Raw genomic sequence first — 18904 nt, 5'->3', positions numbered from 1 at the left:
GTCATGCACTAAGCAGTGATAAGTGGGTTTTCTGGGTGCTATGCACAAAGCAGTGATAAGTGCTTTTAAGTGAGATAAATGCCTTTATAGCGTGATACTGCCTGCTGTGAGATTCACAAAGCCGTGATAACACTGCAGTATCGTGCTATAATGGCATTTTTTCCAACTTAAAAGCACTTATCACTGCTTTGTGAATCTCATAGCAGACAGTATCACGCTATAAAGGCATTTATCTCACTTAAAAGCACTTATCACTGCTTAGTGCATAACCCCCATTGTGTCGGATAACCGAGGACTGCCTGTACAAGTAAAACGAAAAAAAGGTTACAGAGGACATGATGACTAAACACTATTTTACAAATATGAAGGACCCTGAGAGGTTGAAAGCTTGTAACATCTCAACTACTTGTTGTTCCAATAAAAGGTATCGTACCCGCTACTCCCTCTCCTGCTACTACATGGAATCAAATAAGTAAAAGTTTACACTTTAAGGGTAACTGAGAAGATATCGATATATTACACAATGAGATGACCAGCACTCATAGGACATGCAGAATAATTATATTGTTTTAATGAAGGATAATAATTTCAGCCCCTCTCCGTGCAGGACCGAAATGCTGATCCTTCATTAAAAACGACATGACTCTTCTGCATGTCCTGCGTGTGCTGGACATCTGGCTCCCCTTGCACCCAGGCGTTTATCTGTATATATCCAGCACTGCTCACCCCCTACCTTATATGTATAGATCTCCAGCCTTCAAAACGAAATGCAGCTAAAACTCTCGAGAAACTCTGCCCAGGAAATGGTCCTTACGATACAGGAGGTTACCTGAGGGTTTGCGTGTCCAATTACTCCGTGGCAAAACTACAAGCAAGCTTATTCCCACCCATCCTCATTCAGGATCTCGGCTGTGAGCTGCTCTTTAGCATGCTGTGTAGCAAACTACTGAGGCGTGTAAGATTTCAATTACACCGCTGTGTCATGCCAATGAAACAGATGTCAGTCTCCGTCAGGCTCCGCAAGAGCAGTAACAGAGCATTTCGAAGCATTAGTAGAAAGTGACAGACCGTGGCAAATACAAACCTAAATATCTGGCCTGTTCTGCTTTATTAGGCTGAGGCCCCGGGGTCGGCGCTGCACGCGCGCCTGCCAGGCTGACGGCGCGCGCAGCTGTGATCCCCGCTCTGCGGCGAGCTGCAGGGGGAAAGACAGGGGGCGAGGGGGGCGCGACCTTATCACCCGGCAGGTTTGCCCTCATTGGCTGAACCGCCACAGCGCACGTCGCCAGTACTGAAGACAATTTGACGGTCTTCAGGAAAAACGGGTCGTGCAACGCGGCGGCCAAGGGAGCTAGTGGGCCCGTCCCCATTGAGGGGCGTTTCTTGTCCCTGTTACGCTCCCGCCAAAACGCGCGCTGCAGCAGCCGCCGGGGACAAAGCCTTAGGGGTGAGATCTCAACTCGCTCAGCTCTGGATCATGTTCAGTTTGTGCTTTTCCGGGAATGGTTATACCACTACTGGGGAATGTAGTGTTTGTGTAGTGTAATACTTTGGGTACAATAAAGATTAAGATCCTAAAATGTCTTTCACAATAAGATTCTTGTGATAGATTGGAGTTGCTTCAAGTACTCACACCCATGTAATTCTTCTATTGCCATTCTGTAAAGCAGCAAAACACGGGAAACCTTATGGGGTTTAAAAAGTAGTATTTGATAGTGACTTAATAATATTATTTCTATAGAAAGTTTTAGCCTCCCAAGCAGGGCAAGATCTTTGTAACACTTTCCTGTTTGTGATCATGTGTCGCCAATATTGCCAGCAGTTTGAACTGCAAGATTGCAACAATAATGTTAGTTTAGTATAACTCAGCAGCTACAATGTAGCCCAACTGAAAGATTGATTGAAACTGAAAGGCGGCCATTATGTTAGGCACACATTTAGGATTTAACAGATTTATAACAGGGGCACCAAACGATTGCCATCTTAGGTAAGAATGTAGAATTATACATTGCCACATGCTTTACATATACAAAGAAATAATAATAATAATTTCAGATAGATGCAAACATTTTTTCTGGGCCCCCTAAATAATGGGGGAAATAATTTTGCAGCAATCCGAATGTCAGGGGGGGGGAGGGGGGGGGGAAATCAGGGCAGAGTTAGAAAACCATACTGGGATCAATTAGACTCACACCCATTTTTAATAAAGCTTAAATCAGTATTTCTGAGATGAAGATTTTAGAACTTTATATCAACTAGTGAAAATGGATAGTTTTTATATGGATTTAAAGTAAACAGCCCATTCAATGGAGTCTCTGGGATTTAACAGTAATAAATCAATTTAAAAAGTGACCCTGAATGACTTAAAAAAAAGCGAACATCTGCCAGAGATAGATAGCTACATCACCATGAAAAAGCAATTTAATTTTAATCCTTTTCTGCTTTTAGTGCAGATTAAGCAGTAATTATGCCATGAATAATCAATCAGGCCACATCAATCTGACCAGAACACTCACAGAACAAAACCAATGTATATTCAGCTATCCCAGGGGGTGGCCAACTCCAGTTCTCAAGGCCAGGGCCACCAACAGGTCAGGTTTTCAGGATATCCCAGCTTCAGCACAGGTGGCTCAGTTAGTGGGGTTTCAATATGAGCTTGTAGGTGTTCTGTATGGCTCAATTAGTGCCTCAGTCTGACTGAGCCATCTGTGCTGAAGCAGGGATATCCTGAAAACCTGACTTGTTGGTGGCCCTTGATGACTGGAGTTGGCCACCCCTGAGCTAACTACTTGCACAGAGCGATGGCTGGTGCTGCCTGGCGATCATACCGTCAAGTCACATGTCTGCCATCTGATGTTCATTTGTATTTCTTACCAGGGATGACTACTTTAAGAAAACAATTACTGGTTTGGCGTCTGGCACAACTCTCCACGTCTTTGTAATACCTTCATCTTAATCCACTGCCACAGTGTCTGCAACTTTCTGGACACGCGGTTAGTTAGACTTGCCCAACGACAGTGGCATATGTCAAACTCATTGCATGGGCGCAAATTACCAGTTTGTGACTCGTAAACATACGCGCAGAAAACAGGTGACAGGGAGCTCTTTAACACAACGTAACAGGCGGAGCAGAGCCGTGCCTGTTCATAACTTTTCCCCCCGATATTTTCCCGATTCCCAACTTGTTTCAAATCAGCTAAACACTGTGGTACACACCTTAAATGGCACCTCTTGTATTAGCATTCAATTCAGCGATGGATTAACGGCTGGTCTTCATTTAAGACCCCTTGTCACACCTGTGAGCACGTGACCTGCATACGGGACATGAGTTAATATAGACCTACCTGGCCCACTTTTTCCCTTCTGCAAAAGGTCCCTAAAATGAGTAATATCGCTCCTCACTATCTCAATATATCATCTGTCACGGACAGCACACTTGTGAGCACATGACATATATGCAACCATCTCTCTGGGATGTACAAGTGATCATTTAAGACAGTTACAGTTTTGTTTGAGGCTGACAGCCCTAGATCTGGCTATCGTTTATAGCCTTCTAAACGGCACACTTTTCACTTTCAGTGGGCCATCAGGGATATCCCCCCAATCAAGCCCTTTTTGTTGATCAGCACAGAGACAGGAAGGGTCTTGACTTGTCATAAACACAATCTATCTTGTATGTTTAAGACAAACGGTAACCACATTAACCCCTGAACACTAGATTGATTAAAATACTTAATATTCACCATCATCTTTATTACACCCCTTTTTAATTACACACCTATAGGGACCAGGCACTAACCAGACTACACTATAAGAACTCACCGCTTCACACATACATGTTCTGGAGCCATGGCTGCAACTGCTGCTCTACTGATACACAGACACTCCCAGGCAATGCTTAAGCCTTTTGAGAATAGACCATTGTTGCTTTCTCTCTGCCTCCTGGCCGCTTGTTTCCTCTGTCACTGTGCTGCAGGGCTTCCTTCTGCCAGACTCACTTGTTGCAGACAGAGGTCAAGCCCTCAAAACAAGTTGATAGGCGTGTGCTGTTCCAATTAAGAGCAAACGTATTCATTTACGCAGAAACGTACGATTGCAAAAACTTAAAAATTACGCATAACCAATGGTGCCAATCTTAAAGCCACCTGGTAACCTCTCCTAACTTTAAAACCGGGACGGAATTTCAGGAACGACGATGGTGCAGCACCAAGTTAAAGCCACCGTTATTTCTGCGATGAAGTTCAAATCGGTCGTGGATTCCTGGTCCAATTACAGGTGTCGGCTCCTTGCCACCTCGGGCAAGTCACTTTATCTCCCTGTGCCTGAGGCACCAAAAACATAGATTGTAAGCTCCACGGGGCAGGGACTGTGCCTGCAAAATGTCTCTGTAAAGCGCTACGTAAAACTAGCAGCGCTATACAAGAAAATGCTATTATTATTATTATTATAAACAGGTAAAAATAAAACAGTACAAACCTTACATGTTATCCTTTTTTAACCACAATTAGTTGTTCAAACTACCAGTCTCACTTGACCCCTCAAATGCCACAAAAAATCCCGCAATGTATTGGGACTTAAATAGAACAGTTCTTAGTACTGTACATCAAAAGAAGATCAAAAAATTACATTCTAAATAAAACATTTTATAAATATTATCTAAACCAAACCCATGGGGCCAGGAAATACACGCAGACGTTTGGTTTAGTGCTCCGGTTAAATAATTCCTGTTGCTGCAACCCTATAATTTATTCTAGTTTAACTAAATGACATGCTTGGGTTTCAAAGGATACATATATAGTTTACTGTGCTGTAAACTGGGAACGGATCGAAGGGGTGTGGTGATGGTAGGAAATGGAAAGAGAAAGGCAATGTATTTTCCCTTCCATATCGGGGATACAGGTACGTAGCTCCATCTACAAGTCATTAAGAGAGAGATACATCTAATATATTATCTTAATGACTTGTAGATGGAGCTACAGACCGGTACAATACATATATACTAGCTGAGAGACCCGGCGTTGCCCGGGATGTAAATGCGTAATAGGTAGTATTATTTATAAATCGTGGAACAATAGGTGAGTATTTGTTGTAAAGGTTGGATAATAATGTTGAAAAGAAAGATGTAATAAAATGTAATACGATGTTGTTTAAAAATGGTTTATTGTAAACACACCACAGTACAATGTATATTTTGGTGACATAACAGATGTAAAAATGTGAGGCGTGTGTCCTGCTAGGGTGTGAGGCGGCAGGTGGCGCGTGGGTTGTGAGTGCTGTCTGTGAGTGGGGGTCCTGCTAGGGTGTGAGGCGGCAGGTGGCGCGTGGGTTGTGAGTGCTGTCTGTGAGTGGGGGTCATGCTAGGGTGTGAGGCGGCAGGTGGCACGTGGGTTGTGAGTGCTGTCTGTGAGTGGGGGTCCTGCTAGGGTGTGAGGCGGCGGGTGGCACATGGGTTGTGAGTGCTGTCTGTGAGTGGGGTCCTGCTAGGGTGTGAGGTGGCAGGTGTCGCGTGGGTTGTGAGTGCTGTCTGTGAGTGGGGGTCCTGCTAGGGTGTGAGGCGGTGGGTCAGTGATGTCGGTGCGTAGGGGCGGGAGGCAGCAGGTGTGTGTGTGGCGGCAGGTATGTGTCGAGTGTGGCGGGAGTCTGTTAAGTGCATGCAGCGGCTGTGAGGAGGGGGGAGGGGAGGAGGGGGGAGGGAAAGGGGAGGAGGTGGGAGGGAAAGGGGAGGGGGGGAGAAAGGGGAGCGGGGGGGGGGAGAAAGGGGAGCGGGGGGGGGAGAAAGGGGAGCGGGGGGGGAGAAAGGGGGGGAGAAAGGGGGGGAGAAAGGGGGGGAGAAAGGGGAGGGAGAAAGGGGAGGGAGAAAGGGGAGGGAGAAAGGGGAGAAAGGGGAGGGAGAAAGGGGGGGGAGAAAGGGGAGGGAGAAAGGGGGGGGAGAAAGGGGAGGGAGAAAGGGGGGGGAGAAAGGGGAGGGAGAAAGGGGAGAAAGGGGAGGGAGAAAGGGGAGAAAGGGGGGGGAGAAAGGGGAGAAAGGGGGGGGAGAAAGGGGGGGGAGAAAGGGGGGGGAGAAAGGGGGGGGAGAAAGGGGGGGGAGAAAGGGGAGAAAGGGGGGGGAGAAAGGGGAGAAAGGGGGGGGAGAAAGGGGAGAAAGGGGAGAAAGGGGGGAGAGAGGGGAGAAAGGGGGGGGAGAAAGGGGGGGGAGAAAGGGGAGAAAGGGGGGGGAGAAAGGGGAGAAAGGGGGGGGAGAAAGGGGAGAAAGGGGGGGGAGAAAGGGGAGAAAGGGGGGGGAGAAAGGGGAGAAAGGGGGGGGAGAAAGGGGGGGGAGAAAGGGGGGGGAGAAAGGGGAGAAAGGGGGGGGAGAAAGGGGGGGGAGAAAGGGGGGGGAGAAAGGGGAGCGGGGGGGAGAAAGGGGAGCGGGGGGGAGAAAGGGGAGCGGGGGGGAGAAAGGGGAGCGGGGGGGGAGAAAGGGGAGCGGGGGGGGAGAAAGGGGAGCGGGGGGGGAGAAAGGGGAGCGGGGGGGGAGAAAGGGGAGCGGGGGGGGAGAAAGGGGAGCGGTGGGGGAGAAAGGGGAGCGGTGGGGGTAGAAAGAGGAGCGGGGGGTAGAAAGGGGAGCGGGGGGAGAAAGGGGAGCGGGGGGGAGAAGGGGGAGCGGTGGGGGTAGAAAGGGGAGCGGGGGGAGAAAGGGGAGCGGGGGGGGGAGAAAGGGGAGCGGGGGGAGAAAGGGGAGCGGGGGGGGAGAAAGGGGAGCGGGGGGGGAGAAAGGGGAGCGGGGGGGAGAGAAAGAGGAGCGGGGGGGAGAGAAAGGGGAGCGGGGGGGAGAGAAAGGGGAGCGGGGGGGGGAAAGGGGAGCGGGGGGGGGAAAAGGGGAGCGGGGGGGAGAAAGGGGAGCGGGGGGGAGAAAGGGGAGCAGGGGGGGAGAAAGGGGAGCAGGGGGGGAGAAAGGGGAGCGGGGGGGGGGGGAGAGCCGGCGTTGGCCGTGAGTTACATTTAGCGCTAGGAAAAGGGGGGGGGAGAGGGGGGAAAAAGGGGGGGGGAGAGGGGGGAAAAAGGGGGGGGAGAGGGGGGGAAAAAGGGGGGGGGGAGAGGGGGGAAAAGGGGGGGGGAGAGGGGGGAAAAGGGGGGGGGGAGAGGGGGGAAAAGGAGGGGAGGGGGACGGGGAAAAAGGAGGGGGGGGACAGTGGACAGGAGGGGGGAGTGGACAGGGGGGGGGGACAGGTGAAAGGACAGTGGACAGGAGGGGATGGGAGGGGGGGAGAGTACACAGGAGGGGGGGGAGAGTGGACAGGAGGGGGGGGAGAGTGGACGGGGGGGTGACAGTGGACAGGAGGGGGGGTGACAGTGGACAGGAGGGGGGGTGACAGTGGACAGGAGGGGGGGTGACAGTGGACAGGAGGGGGGGTGACAGTGGACAGGAGGGGGGGGTGACAGTGGACAGGAGGGGGGGTGACAGTGGACAGGAGGGGGGGGGCAGTGGACAGGAGGGGGGTTGGTTTGCTTTAAATTGACGGGTCCCTCCTCTCCACTCCCCCTGTATCTTTCTCCGCTCCTGACCCCCCCACCCCCCCCATGTGTAGCTCCGGTCCCCACTCTACAGTGTCTGAGACACAGTGTAACACACACACACACACACAGTGTCACGCTGTGACACACACACACACACTCACTCACCTCTCCTTCTGGCCGCCGCCATGTTAGTTAGTCCGCGAGGGAGGAAGGGGTCCTTCTTAGGTGCCGCGTGGCAGCGGTAGGCTGCCCTGGCCAATGCCTGTCCCCGCGCCAGGGAGGTGAGCGGGAGGTGAGTGGAGGCAGCGGCAGGCTGCCCTGCCCACTGCCTGTCCCCGCGCCGGGGAGGTGAGCGGGAGGTGAGCAGGAGGTGAGCGGGAGGTGAGCGGAGGCAGCGGCAGGCTGCCCTGCCCACTGCCTGTCCCCGCGCCGGGGAGAGAGTTGAGCGGGAGGGAGGTGAGTGGAGAGGGAGGTGAGTGGAGAGGGAGGTGAGTGGAGCGGGAGGTGGAGGGGGGTATGTGGAGCGGGAGGTGGAGGGAGTTGAGCGGGAGGGAGGTGAGTGGAGAGGGAGGTGAGTGTGATGGGGGGGGAGAGGACAGAGAGGTGTGTGTGTGTGTGTGTGTGTGTCCCTGCCTTTGGCCCGTCACTCCGCCTCAGGCCAATGAGAGGTGTGCGGGGGCGGGCCAAGGGACCAATGAGATTGCCGCTAGGGACGCAGACATACAGTGCTTTCAGAAATATATAGTAGATATTAATCAAAAAATAAATAGATGATACCGTTCTGTGGCTAACTAAATGCTTTTATTTGTGCGAGCTTTCGAGATACACTGATCTCTTCTTCCGGCGATGTTACAATGAATGAAGCAAGCAAAAGGTATACTTAAAAACAGTGTCTCTTGGAATGTTATCTGTGCTAGTCCTTAGGAATAGGAATAACATTCCAAGAGACACTGTTTTAAGTATACCTTTTGCTTGCTTCATTCATTGTAACATCGCCGGAAGAAGAGATCAGTGTATCTCGAAAGCTCGCACAAATAAAAGCATTTCGTTAGCCACAGAACGGTATCATCTATTTATTTTTTGATTATTGAAGCTCGGCTAACACGGTACTGATACCTCTATAATCTATCTATCTATATCTATATATATACACACACACACACACACACACACACACACACACACACACACACACACTTTCAGTGCCACAGAGGCTGGGACAGCATTGGAAAGCAAAAAGCAATGAAGTCTGGTTACAAAGTTTTATCTGCACAATCCTTTTAGTTATTTGAGCAGCACTTCATGTGAGATGCTTTTTTAGTGTATCTACTGAAACCTGGGAAACGGGAAGATATTGTACTGTATACATGTAAACACACACAAAATCAGATTTCCAGAGATAGAGGCTTCTGGCAAACAGCGGGCCACCTCCTCTCTGAGCCCCGAGCACTGCTGCAATGTGAAAATGCAGAGGGTTTTAGCATTCAACTTGTTCAATTCACATTTTAGCACAAAGTGGTAGATACCGTCTGGGTTATTAGAGAAAGAACAACAGAGTTCAGGGAAAGGGGGCTGATCTGGATGCTTGTGTATTAATGCAGCATTGGGATTACAAACAGCCTGCTTGAAGTAGACCTTTCCTGTTGTTTTTTCTTTACAGTGAGTTACAAACAGGACTAATCTTTGCCCTTCACAGTCAGAGGCTACCAGCCCTACACGGAGACTGCAGCACGTTCTCACTCGGCTGGGTCCTCTGAACAGATGCTTAGGATTCTGGGGGTAATTAATAGTCATTTCTATGGGTACAAGTCACAGCACAGCCAGGGCTCTAACAATACATTTTTAGGTTGTAAAATTGGGACCTCCAGACACCCAACTTAGATTTTATTTCTTACCAAGCTTCAGTATTCTATGATTTGTATGTATATCTATCTTTATTTATATTGCACCATCCAGGTACGTAGCGCTTTACAATACACGAGATATAAAATAGAACGCAATGGGAATAAGCGCTTAAAAACAAAAATCAATAGGATCCCTGCCCCAAAGAGCTTACAATCTAAGTGGTAAGTAGGGAGAACTTACAGAGACAGTAGGGGGGTGTTCTGGTAAGTGCGTCTGCAGGGGGCCACGGTCAGTGCATATGAGATGTATAGTATCAGCCAGCGGAGCTACCCATATACTTCATTAAAGACGTGTGTTTTAAGTCCTAGGAGGTGGAAAGAGAGGGTGCCAGTCAGTTATAGAGGGTAAGGGCATTCCTGAAGTGTGTGGCAGCGAGTGAGAAAGGTTTCAGGTTGGAGTGGGTTTTACATGCAAAATGGGTAGAGAGAAGAGTGAATGTGAGAAGAGAATGTGGGGGTTCATTTCAATGTCCCTTGTTCCCCTGTAGATTGCTTCATTTTGGAAACATCAGAACCCACTGAAATTATTGCAGCTGTGTCATGTACATAGCTTCTCTTGCAGAACCAAAAATATACACGAGAACCATTTAATTACCAAAGAGCAATGGGGCTGGGCATGTGGCCAATTGGACATGCCAAAAAGGCCAAAATTTAAGGACATTTTTTTTAATCTAAAACGCTCTACTATTGGCACCAGTGGGCCACCTCAATCTTAATAGCCTCTTGCAGCATGTTTGGAGACGTTGGCATGGCTCTTTAAACACTTGTAGTGTTATACATTGGAGGGCCACCTTAAGGCCATTAGTTACTTTATAAGCTCCTGTTCATACAGGCACAGAGCACCTTGATGAGCCATACATTTGTAAATGATTCATGTCACAGCTAGACAAATGTATGCACTCACAGAAAGGCAGCATGCATCTAATAAGCCCTTACTAGCCTACTATCTGCAATGTTATCAGTGCCTGGCTCATCCCCAGACAATCTGTAGAGTTTAATGCCTGGCGATGTGTTTAGTTAGGATACAAAAGCTAATGGTATAAGACGCCATCACTTCATATCGGATTTCCCCCCTACTGGAAACATTGTGCCATTTGTTACTCAAATGTATCGGTATTAGAACATGGTGTTATGTGTATATTAGTTGGTATAAAAGCAAGCTTGACATTATCCACTTCAGTACCAAAAGAGCCACTAGCAAACGGACAGCAAACGGCTTAGCCTTAGGCGTGTAATATAGTCCTGGATGGTGTGCGTGCAGGCGACCAGCGGTGCACATGGCGTGCGCGTTTAGTTGCTAGGGTGCACGTGGGGACGCGTGCGGTTAGGGGGCGTGACTGATGTCACAGGGTTACGCCACAGTCATTGGTTCGCGGCGTGGCAGCAGCGCGAAAATACAATTTTATTGTATTTTCCCTGGTCAGCCGCACCACCGCTCACGCGCGCGTCTGAAGTATAGCAACTGCAGGCTCATACCCGGCATTTATAATTGATGCGCGCGTGCGCACGAGGACTACATTACACCCCTTAGAGCAGAGGTGCTCAACTCCGCTCCTAAAGCCCCCCAACAGCTAACATTTTCAAGATATCCCAGCTTTAGCACAGGTAGCTCAATTAGAGGCAGGGGAACCCGGATTTGTGCTATATTTATTGACGCCGTGTTGCCATGGGGATGTGACGTCAACTGACGCCGCGAGTCACGTGATGTGATGTCTCATGACCCAGTGACGTCATTAACGCTAAACTGAGGTAAGAGAGGGGGGCGTGAGAACGGAGGAGAGCAGGCAGGGGGGGGGCAGCAAGAAAAGTTTGCGCACCCCTGCCTTAGACAGTGCTGCTCTGTCAAATAATACTGCCAGTAAGTCTCATATAGAAGATATGAGAACAGCCGCCGTGGAAGGGAGGACCCCCACCCTACGAATGAACACTGCACTAATTCCCGTGCACTAATTAGGTTGCAACACCTAAACACCACTTCTATGCGAACAGTCACTGATTTTAAATTGTATGGGTGCATTTTTTAACCAATACTTATTTTACTTAATAAATGACCTTATTACGCCATCGAAGCGTTTCGTGCAATAGAGAGAGATGATTGATGGAGATGGCTCTGCATGTACAGTATACACAGGGCCTCACAGCAGGAATACATTATTGACAAAACAATAGTCTAGAAATAATGGGAATAAGCGCTACAGACATAAAAGTAACATTAGGAGGAGTTCCTGCACCCAAGAGCTTACAATCTAAGTGTTAAGGGAGAATTTACAGACAGTGGGAGGGTGTTACAGTGCACACGTTTTGCACGTAACAGGCAGTAATTATTATTACTCAGGACTGACTGTTGAATACCTTAGAGCAGGGGTGCGCAATGTTTTGCTCCTGCGCACCCTGCCTTGTGCCCCCCCGGTGCTCGCGCCCCCCCCTCCTCCCATCACTATGTGCAGCATCAAATGATGCGTGGGGGGGTCACGTGACCCGCGGCATCATTTGATGCCATGTTGCTATGGCAACGCGTGTGTGACGTCACGCCGCATGACCCCATGGCGTCAAATTGCCATGGAGACGCTTCCAGACACCGGCTGAATCACGGTATGTTGAGGTTGCAGAAGCCTCACGCTGGCATTTCATTTTAATGCCTTGGGGAAGAGCGCGGGGCCTCTGCAACCACCAGCGCCGCCCCCCCCCCCCCCCCCCACAGAAATCTCACGCCCCCAGTTTGCGCACCTTAGAGCAGGGGTGCGCAAACTTTTCAGTCTGCGCACCCCTGCCTTCTCTCCCCCCCCTTCTTACCTTGTGTCCAGCATCCTGACATCACGTTGCCACGTCATGTGACCCCGTGTTACCATGGTGACGCATCGCTTGAAGCCACCGGAGACCAGGTACGGGAAGTTACAGAAGCCCTGCGCTCGCTCCCCGGCGCTCAGGCGCCTACTGGCATCCTCTACGGAGGTAACTATCTCTGGAAACAGCGGGTCCCTGGAGCTGAAATTGAATGGGTTCAGCCTCGGGGACCCCCCGCTCCCATCCTATGTTTTAAAAAAAATATGGATTGCCGCTTTAAGGCAGAGAGAGATCTGCGATATTCCACTCACACTAATCCACTAAAAATGTACAACAACCCAATCCAAATCTTAAAGCAGTAGTGCCACCTTGCACCCTGATTTTCCCCATTAGGTGGGAAGCAGGGGGTCCCAGGATTTGTGCTACATTTATTTCAGCTCTGGTGACCCCCCCAGGGTCACGAGTTACTTACCCGAGAGAAGGGGACGCCTGGTTACTCCCCAACTGTTTAAAGCTCCGCATCATGCCGGCCAATGGAAAGGCGCGACGGATGACACTGCGGACTCCTATTGGCCAGCGTAATGTGGGAGATTTTAATGCCATTTTGTTTCCACCAGGGGCTCCCCGGAGCTGAAATTAACCCCTGGCTTCCCATCTGTGTGAAAAACAAAAATGGCGGCACTGCCCAAAGACCACGCCAGCTAGTAGGCACAAATGGTCACACAACTTCAGCAGCAATCTCTACACAAATGTCTCAAACCAGCTCACATCACTTCTCCCTTATGACATGTAACATTGACCCGGCACTCCACTAACTATTCAACCAGTGCATATAAACATGGATAAAACAACAATGTAAAATATGAAAATATTTTAAAATCAGTAACACTAATTTAGAGAACATACACATAATGGGTAATATAATTAATAATATTTACATTTTGGTTAATAGTAATTGTCGGCAGGTAGCTATTTTGATGTGAAACATGTAACGTGACTTGCCCAAGGTCACGACTCTGGGAACAAGAACACAAAAGGCTGGAATCGGTAAAATGTATGGCATTCAGCAGCATGTCATGTATAATAACCTAATGTGTTGTATACCGTGTATAGAACACAGCTGGGAGACAGCCAATTATGTCCATAAGATTCCAAGCAGAGTATGTGTCAAGCAGATCGCTTCCAAATTCTTGAAACACAATATAACCCAACAATTATTCAACATAAACTCACTTAAGGTGATGTCAATGGGATAAAAAAACACCAGCACATTTATCAAATACGGGGCCTCTACGTGAAACCAAGGGCCTTATGCAGAGAGCATAGAATTTTAAAATTGGCGAATTTCATAAAAAGTAGCTTTTTTGGAGAGTTTTATTCTCCATATGCAGAAAAGTGCGAATTCTGCTATGTTTAACATGGATGCGTGTGGCGAGTTTAAATTGGCGAGATGCGCGCTTCAGAAACGTGTAAAAACAAATTCGCGCCTTTTTTCCCCTTTACTGTAGGCGGCGAGCGCCATCTTGCCATCTTTTCCTGGCGCGGCAAAAATGCGCGAATCGCGGCATTTTTTGGCGCGAACAGCCGCTTTATGCCGTTCGCACCTCTCTGCATTCGGAGAGTTTTAAAAATGGCGAGATGGAGGTTCTCGCCAGCCGCGAGGCGAGTTTTAGCAATTGAAAAAACAAAATGGCGCGATTTTCGGAACTCGCCATTTTCTGCCGGTTTCTGCGCGAAATTGTACAAAAAATGGCGAATTTCGAAATAACGATGCTCTCTGCATAAGGCCCCAAGTCTTAGTTTGATCAATCCAGTGCTTCTACTTTTTTGCAACCTATGCACTTTTGTAGTTGTGGGGTTTTGATACTTTGCGAGGCTTCTCTTCAAAAGTCTCTCCTGCCTGCAAACACAGGGTTAAAGAAACACAGCACAAGTCATTACATAACAGAGCCCGATTGTTTTCAAGAAATGGCATTCTGGCTGCCAAGTCGGTGTATGTCCCTCTCTCTTAAGATTTCCTGCTGCAAGGCCAGTAGAACTAAACTAAATATGGGTTTAACCGTCCTAAACCAGGCAATGGGGTTGTCAAAAGTAGGTACTGATGCAAATCAGAATCACATAGGAATCAAGTCATTCTGCTCTTAATTGCTTTGATATCTATATCAGCTCTTGACACTCAGGTTACAGAGATAGGTGGAAAGAGAGGCCACATGTGGAAAGAGAGGCCACATGGTTTTACCCTAGCATCAGGGTTTGGTACTCAGGCACAAGGCTTGGTGCATGCCCTTCAACTGCACACCCACCCATCTTTGCCAGTGGCCCCAGCAATGCATTGGCTCTGGCAGAAAGGGGATTCAATATATCAGGCTTGTGATTGTACAGGTGCTGGGAAATAGCAGAGTCAGATGTTTCCTGAATAATAAAGGCGGGCCAGGAGAAAAGTTAAGCAGCAAACTCTTTCAATGTCAAACAGCTGTGCCCTTTTAATTGACATAGTGATGTGCTGCAGTCCTCTGCAGCACTGGTTGTACTTATGGTCATATTCATACTCTGGTCTTTCCGCCCCACATTGTACTGCGCTGCGGAATGTTGGCGCCATACGAATAAAAAAAAGAACATAAACACATATGCAGACACTACAGATTAACACCTTTACAAGAGCCTGCCACACACCTTCGGACCTAAAAAGGGTAACAAATTTATTTTACACAATTACTCTTCCCGTAAAAATGTATTTTGCAGGGACGGCAGAAATTACAAAAAACTGGGGATCTCTCCTGATTCTGGAGCCAGGCATCTACACACCTGCTCCCAGCGACGCCTCCTGGCCACCTCTCCCCTGCTAATGGTGTTAACCTATCTAAATGTATTACAGACCAGCATTAAAACTCACCTCTAAAAAGGAAGCATCCCAATAGCCTGCCCTCATGGCTATTATCCCACATGCAGTCTCTCCTAACAACCGCTGTTGCCAAGCACTGCCACCTACTGCACTTATTCCCTCACCTGCTGTCTCCGAGTCTCAGAACATATCACTTAGATTGTAAGCTCTCCGGGGCAGGGATTACCCTTCCTATTGTCTGCCTTTGCTACGCTTATTGTATTATAATTCACAGTACTGTATTGTCTTGGTAAAGCGCTGAACACACCGTCTGCGTTATATAAAGATATACATACATCACTAAAGATGTGATGTTTTTACAGCCAATTTACTTAAAATGTAAGGGGGGGGGGGGGGTTGGATATATAACACCGGCAACTCAGAATAAACCGTGGCGGAGTAATATTATCTGCATATAATTAAGTCACACCAAAAATGAAAGAAAAAAAAAAATATTCCTTTGGTTTTTTTTTTGCAGTCGACTTTGATAAATAGCCCAGTAACGCACACACGTGTGAGTAAAACAGGGTGGCTGCTTACCATAAGAAACTGGCATTCCACATGCAACATTTCAACCAATGTTGGGACATGTATGTGCATTTGCAAATGCCTCCCTACAACACAGCAATCTGCCTGCAGCATATGCTCAACATACCTGGAATAAAGTCTTCTGGCTGCAGAATGCTGCTGCTCATTGTTAGCCAGTGAATCCATGAATTGGTGCAGCTCCTGCAATCACAGTTTGGGGAGGAGGGAGGGGAAGGGAGCAATTCTGGAAAGCGTCCAGGATACCAGCCCCAATCCAGTGGTCACGGGGGCTGGGCAGCTCCCTTGAATAATGTCACAGTTATAGTATGGCTGCTAGGAAGTGATGTATGTTACAAATAAAGTCTCTAGCAGAGCACTCCCCCTGTCTGTGATGTCACCCAATGGTTGTATTGCAAGGGGAGTGTCACTGGGGCTTTCCCTCCCTCCTGCTGCTGGCCCTGGCCGTGTGTCTGTGTGTGTGTGTGTCTCGCTGTCTGGCTGCTTTCGGTGAATGGGTCCAGGGTGCAGCAACAGCTGCCCAGCCATTAACCCCGTCCCTGCCAGCCGGCGTTAACAGAGGCGAGCCTCGTTGTTCCTGCGCTCGTTCTCTGTCTGGTGCAACTTGCTGCACGTTTCTCCGCCACGGGGAACCCGGAGACGGGGGGAGGGTGAAGGGGGAGGGTGAAGGGGGAGGGCAGGAGACAGAGGGGTGAGAGGGAGGGCAGAGGGAGGGCAGAGGGGGTGAAGGGGGGGAGAGAGTAGGGGGGGTGAGAGGGAGGGCAGATGGATGGGAGAGAGAGGGGGCAGGGGGGGAAAGGGGACAGGGGGGAGAGAGGAGAGGGGGTGAAGGGGGGGGGAGAGAGTAGGGGGGGGGTGAGAGAGTAGGGGGGGAAGAGAGTAGGGGGGGGGGGAAGAGAGTAGGGGGGGGGGGGAGAGAGTAGGGGGGGGGTGATAGGAAACCGTGACGGTATGAGGATTATGACCAGATAGCCGCTGCAGGGGGGGGGAGGGGTTATGACCCCTAAAACCCTATGGTCTGCCGGCGCTAACCCACCCAGCTCCCTGCTTTTTAACCCCTTCCGTGGCGGAAGAACCTTGGGGAAAGAACCGGTGTCATTGTAGGGAGAATGAAAAAAACCGGTTCAGCAGTCAACGGGTTAAATCAGGAGTTGGGCTTTTAACCAATGCACTGCCGGCCCCCCACCGGCAACACAAGGGGTTAACAGACTTGGTCTTTTCTGGCCTGCCATTCATCTCACGGAAAGGGTTAACTTGTCCTGCACGTTTAACCGTGACTATGTGTGGTTATACCGCGGATTCCTGCTTACAGAGGTCAGGGCTGGAAGAGAGAGGCATGTGTGCTTCATGCTGCAATATTTCCATTAGAAAAGGAGTTGTATGTACAGTGCGCAGCCGCACGGCAGCAGGCTGACAGCATGAAGTCTTCCACCAAACTACTGGAAGGTGACCTTGCCCTTCGACCTTGACCTTGCCTTGCTGAAGTGGTCACACACTCATGGAAGCGCCGCTCAGATGACGTGGTAGAAGCTAATAACGTGAAGGAATTAAAAGTCTGCTCGAGACAGACACAATGGGATCCTAAAAATGGAACAAAGCCTTGAATCCAATGAAGTATAGGGCTTTACAGCAGCTTAGGCATGTTCCTGCATCCCCATTCTGCATGTTCCTGCATCCCCAGCCTGCGTGTTCCTGCATCCCCAGCCTGCGTGTTCCTGCATCCCCAGCCTGCGTGTTCCTGCATCCCCAGCCTGCATGTTCCTGCATCCCCAGCCTGCATGTTCCTGCATCCTCAGCCTGCGTGTTCCTGCATCCTCAGCCTGCATGTTCCTGCATCCCCAGCCTGCGTGTTCCTACATCCTCAGCCTGCGTGTTCCTCCATCCCCATTCTGCATGTTCCTCCATCCCCATTCTGCATGTTCCTGCATCCCCATTCTGCATGTTCCTGCATCCCCATTCTGCATGTTCCTGCATCCCCAGCCTGCATGTTCCTGCATCCCCAGCCTGCATGTTCCTGCATCCTCAGCCTGCATGTTCCTGCATCCCCAGCCTGCGTGTTCCTGCATCCCCAGCCTGCGTGTTCCTGCATCCTCAGCCTGCATGTTCCTGCATCCCCAGCCTGCATGTTCCTGCATCCCCAGCCTGCATGTTCCTGCATCCCCAGCCTGCATGTTCCTGCATCCCCAGCCTGCGTGTTCCTGCATCCTCAGCTTGCGTGTTCCTGCATCCCCAGCCTGCGTGTTCCTGCATCCCCAGCCTGCGTGTTCCTGCATCCTCAGCCTGCGTGTTCCTGCATCCCCAGCCTGCATGTTCCTGCATCCTCAGCCTGCGTGTTCCTGCATCCCCAGCCTGCGTGTTCCTGCATCCCCAGCCTGCGTGTTCCTGCATCCCCAGCCTGCGTGTTCCTGCATCCCCAGCCTGCGTGTCCCTGCATCCTCAGCCTGCGTGTCCCTGCATCCTCAGCCTGCATGTCCCTGCATCCTCAGTCTGCGTGTTCCTGCATCCCCAGCCTGCATGTCCCTGCATCCTCAGTCTGCGTGTTCCTGCATCCCCAGCCTGCGTGTTCCTGCATCCCCAGCCTGCGTGTTCCTGCATCCCCAGCCTGCGTGTCCCTGCATCCTCAGCCTGCATGTCCCTGCATCCTCAGTCTGCGTGTTCCTGCATCCTCAGCCTGCATGTTCCTGTATGTTCCTGCATCCTGAGTCTGCATGTTCCTGCATCCCCATTCTGCATGTTCCTGCATCCCCAGCCTGCGTGTTCCTGCATCCTCAGCCTGCGTGTTCCTGCATCCCCATTCTGCATGTTCCTGCATCCTCAGCCTGCGTGTTCCTGCATCCCCATTCTGCATGTTCCTGCATCCTCAGCCTGCATGTTCCTGCATCCCCATTCTGCATGTTCCTGCATCCCCAGCCTGCATGTTCCTGCATCCCCAGCCTGCATGTTCCTGCATCCTCAGCCTGCATGTTCCTGCATCCCCAGCCTGCGTGTTCCTGCATCCCCAGCCTGCGTGTTCCTGCATCCTCAGCCTGCATGTTCCTGCATCCCCAGCCTGCATGTTCCTGCATCCCCAGCCTGCATGTTCCTGCATCCCCAGCCTGCATGTTCCTGCATCCCCAGCCTGCATGTTCCTGCATCCTCAGCCTGCGTTTTCCTGCATCCCCAGCCTGCGTGTTCCTGCATCCCCAGCCTGCGTGTTCCTGCATCCTCAGCCTGCGTGTTCCTGCATCCCCAGCCTGCATGTTCCTGCATCCTCAGCCTGCGTGTTCCTGCATCCCCAGCCTGCGTGTTCCTG

At 50.2% G+C, this 18904-nt stretch overlaps 1 protein-coding gene across 1 annotated transcript in view; it reads right to left on the bottom strand.

Annotated features, from left to right (window-relative positions):
- The window catches only part of GPSM1 (G protein signaling modulator 1), a 150822-nt gene extending 134782 nt beyond the window's left edge, over positions 1-16040 (bottom strand). The window contains exon 1 of the mRNA XM_075578864.1: positions 15722-16040. Within this exon, the coding sequence (XP_075434979.1) occupies positions 15722-15780 (59 nt within the window). The 5' untranslated portion in view covers positions 15781-16040. The remainder of the gene's footprint in view (positions 1-15721) is intronic.
- Between the last annotated feature and the right edge of the window lie 2864 nt (positions 16041-18904).

This window comes from Ascaphus truei, chromosome 21 (assembly GCF_040206685.1).
Source record: "Ascaphus truei isolate aAscTru1 chromosome 21, aAscTru1.hap1, whole genome shotgun sequence".
Lineage (NCBI taxonomy): Eukaryota > Metazoa > Chordata > Amphibia > Anura > Ascaphidae > Ascaphus > Ascaphus truei.
This window is presented reverse-complemented; position numbering and strand designations above follow the sequence as displayed.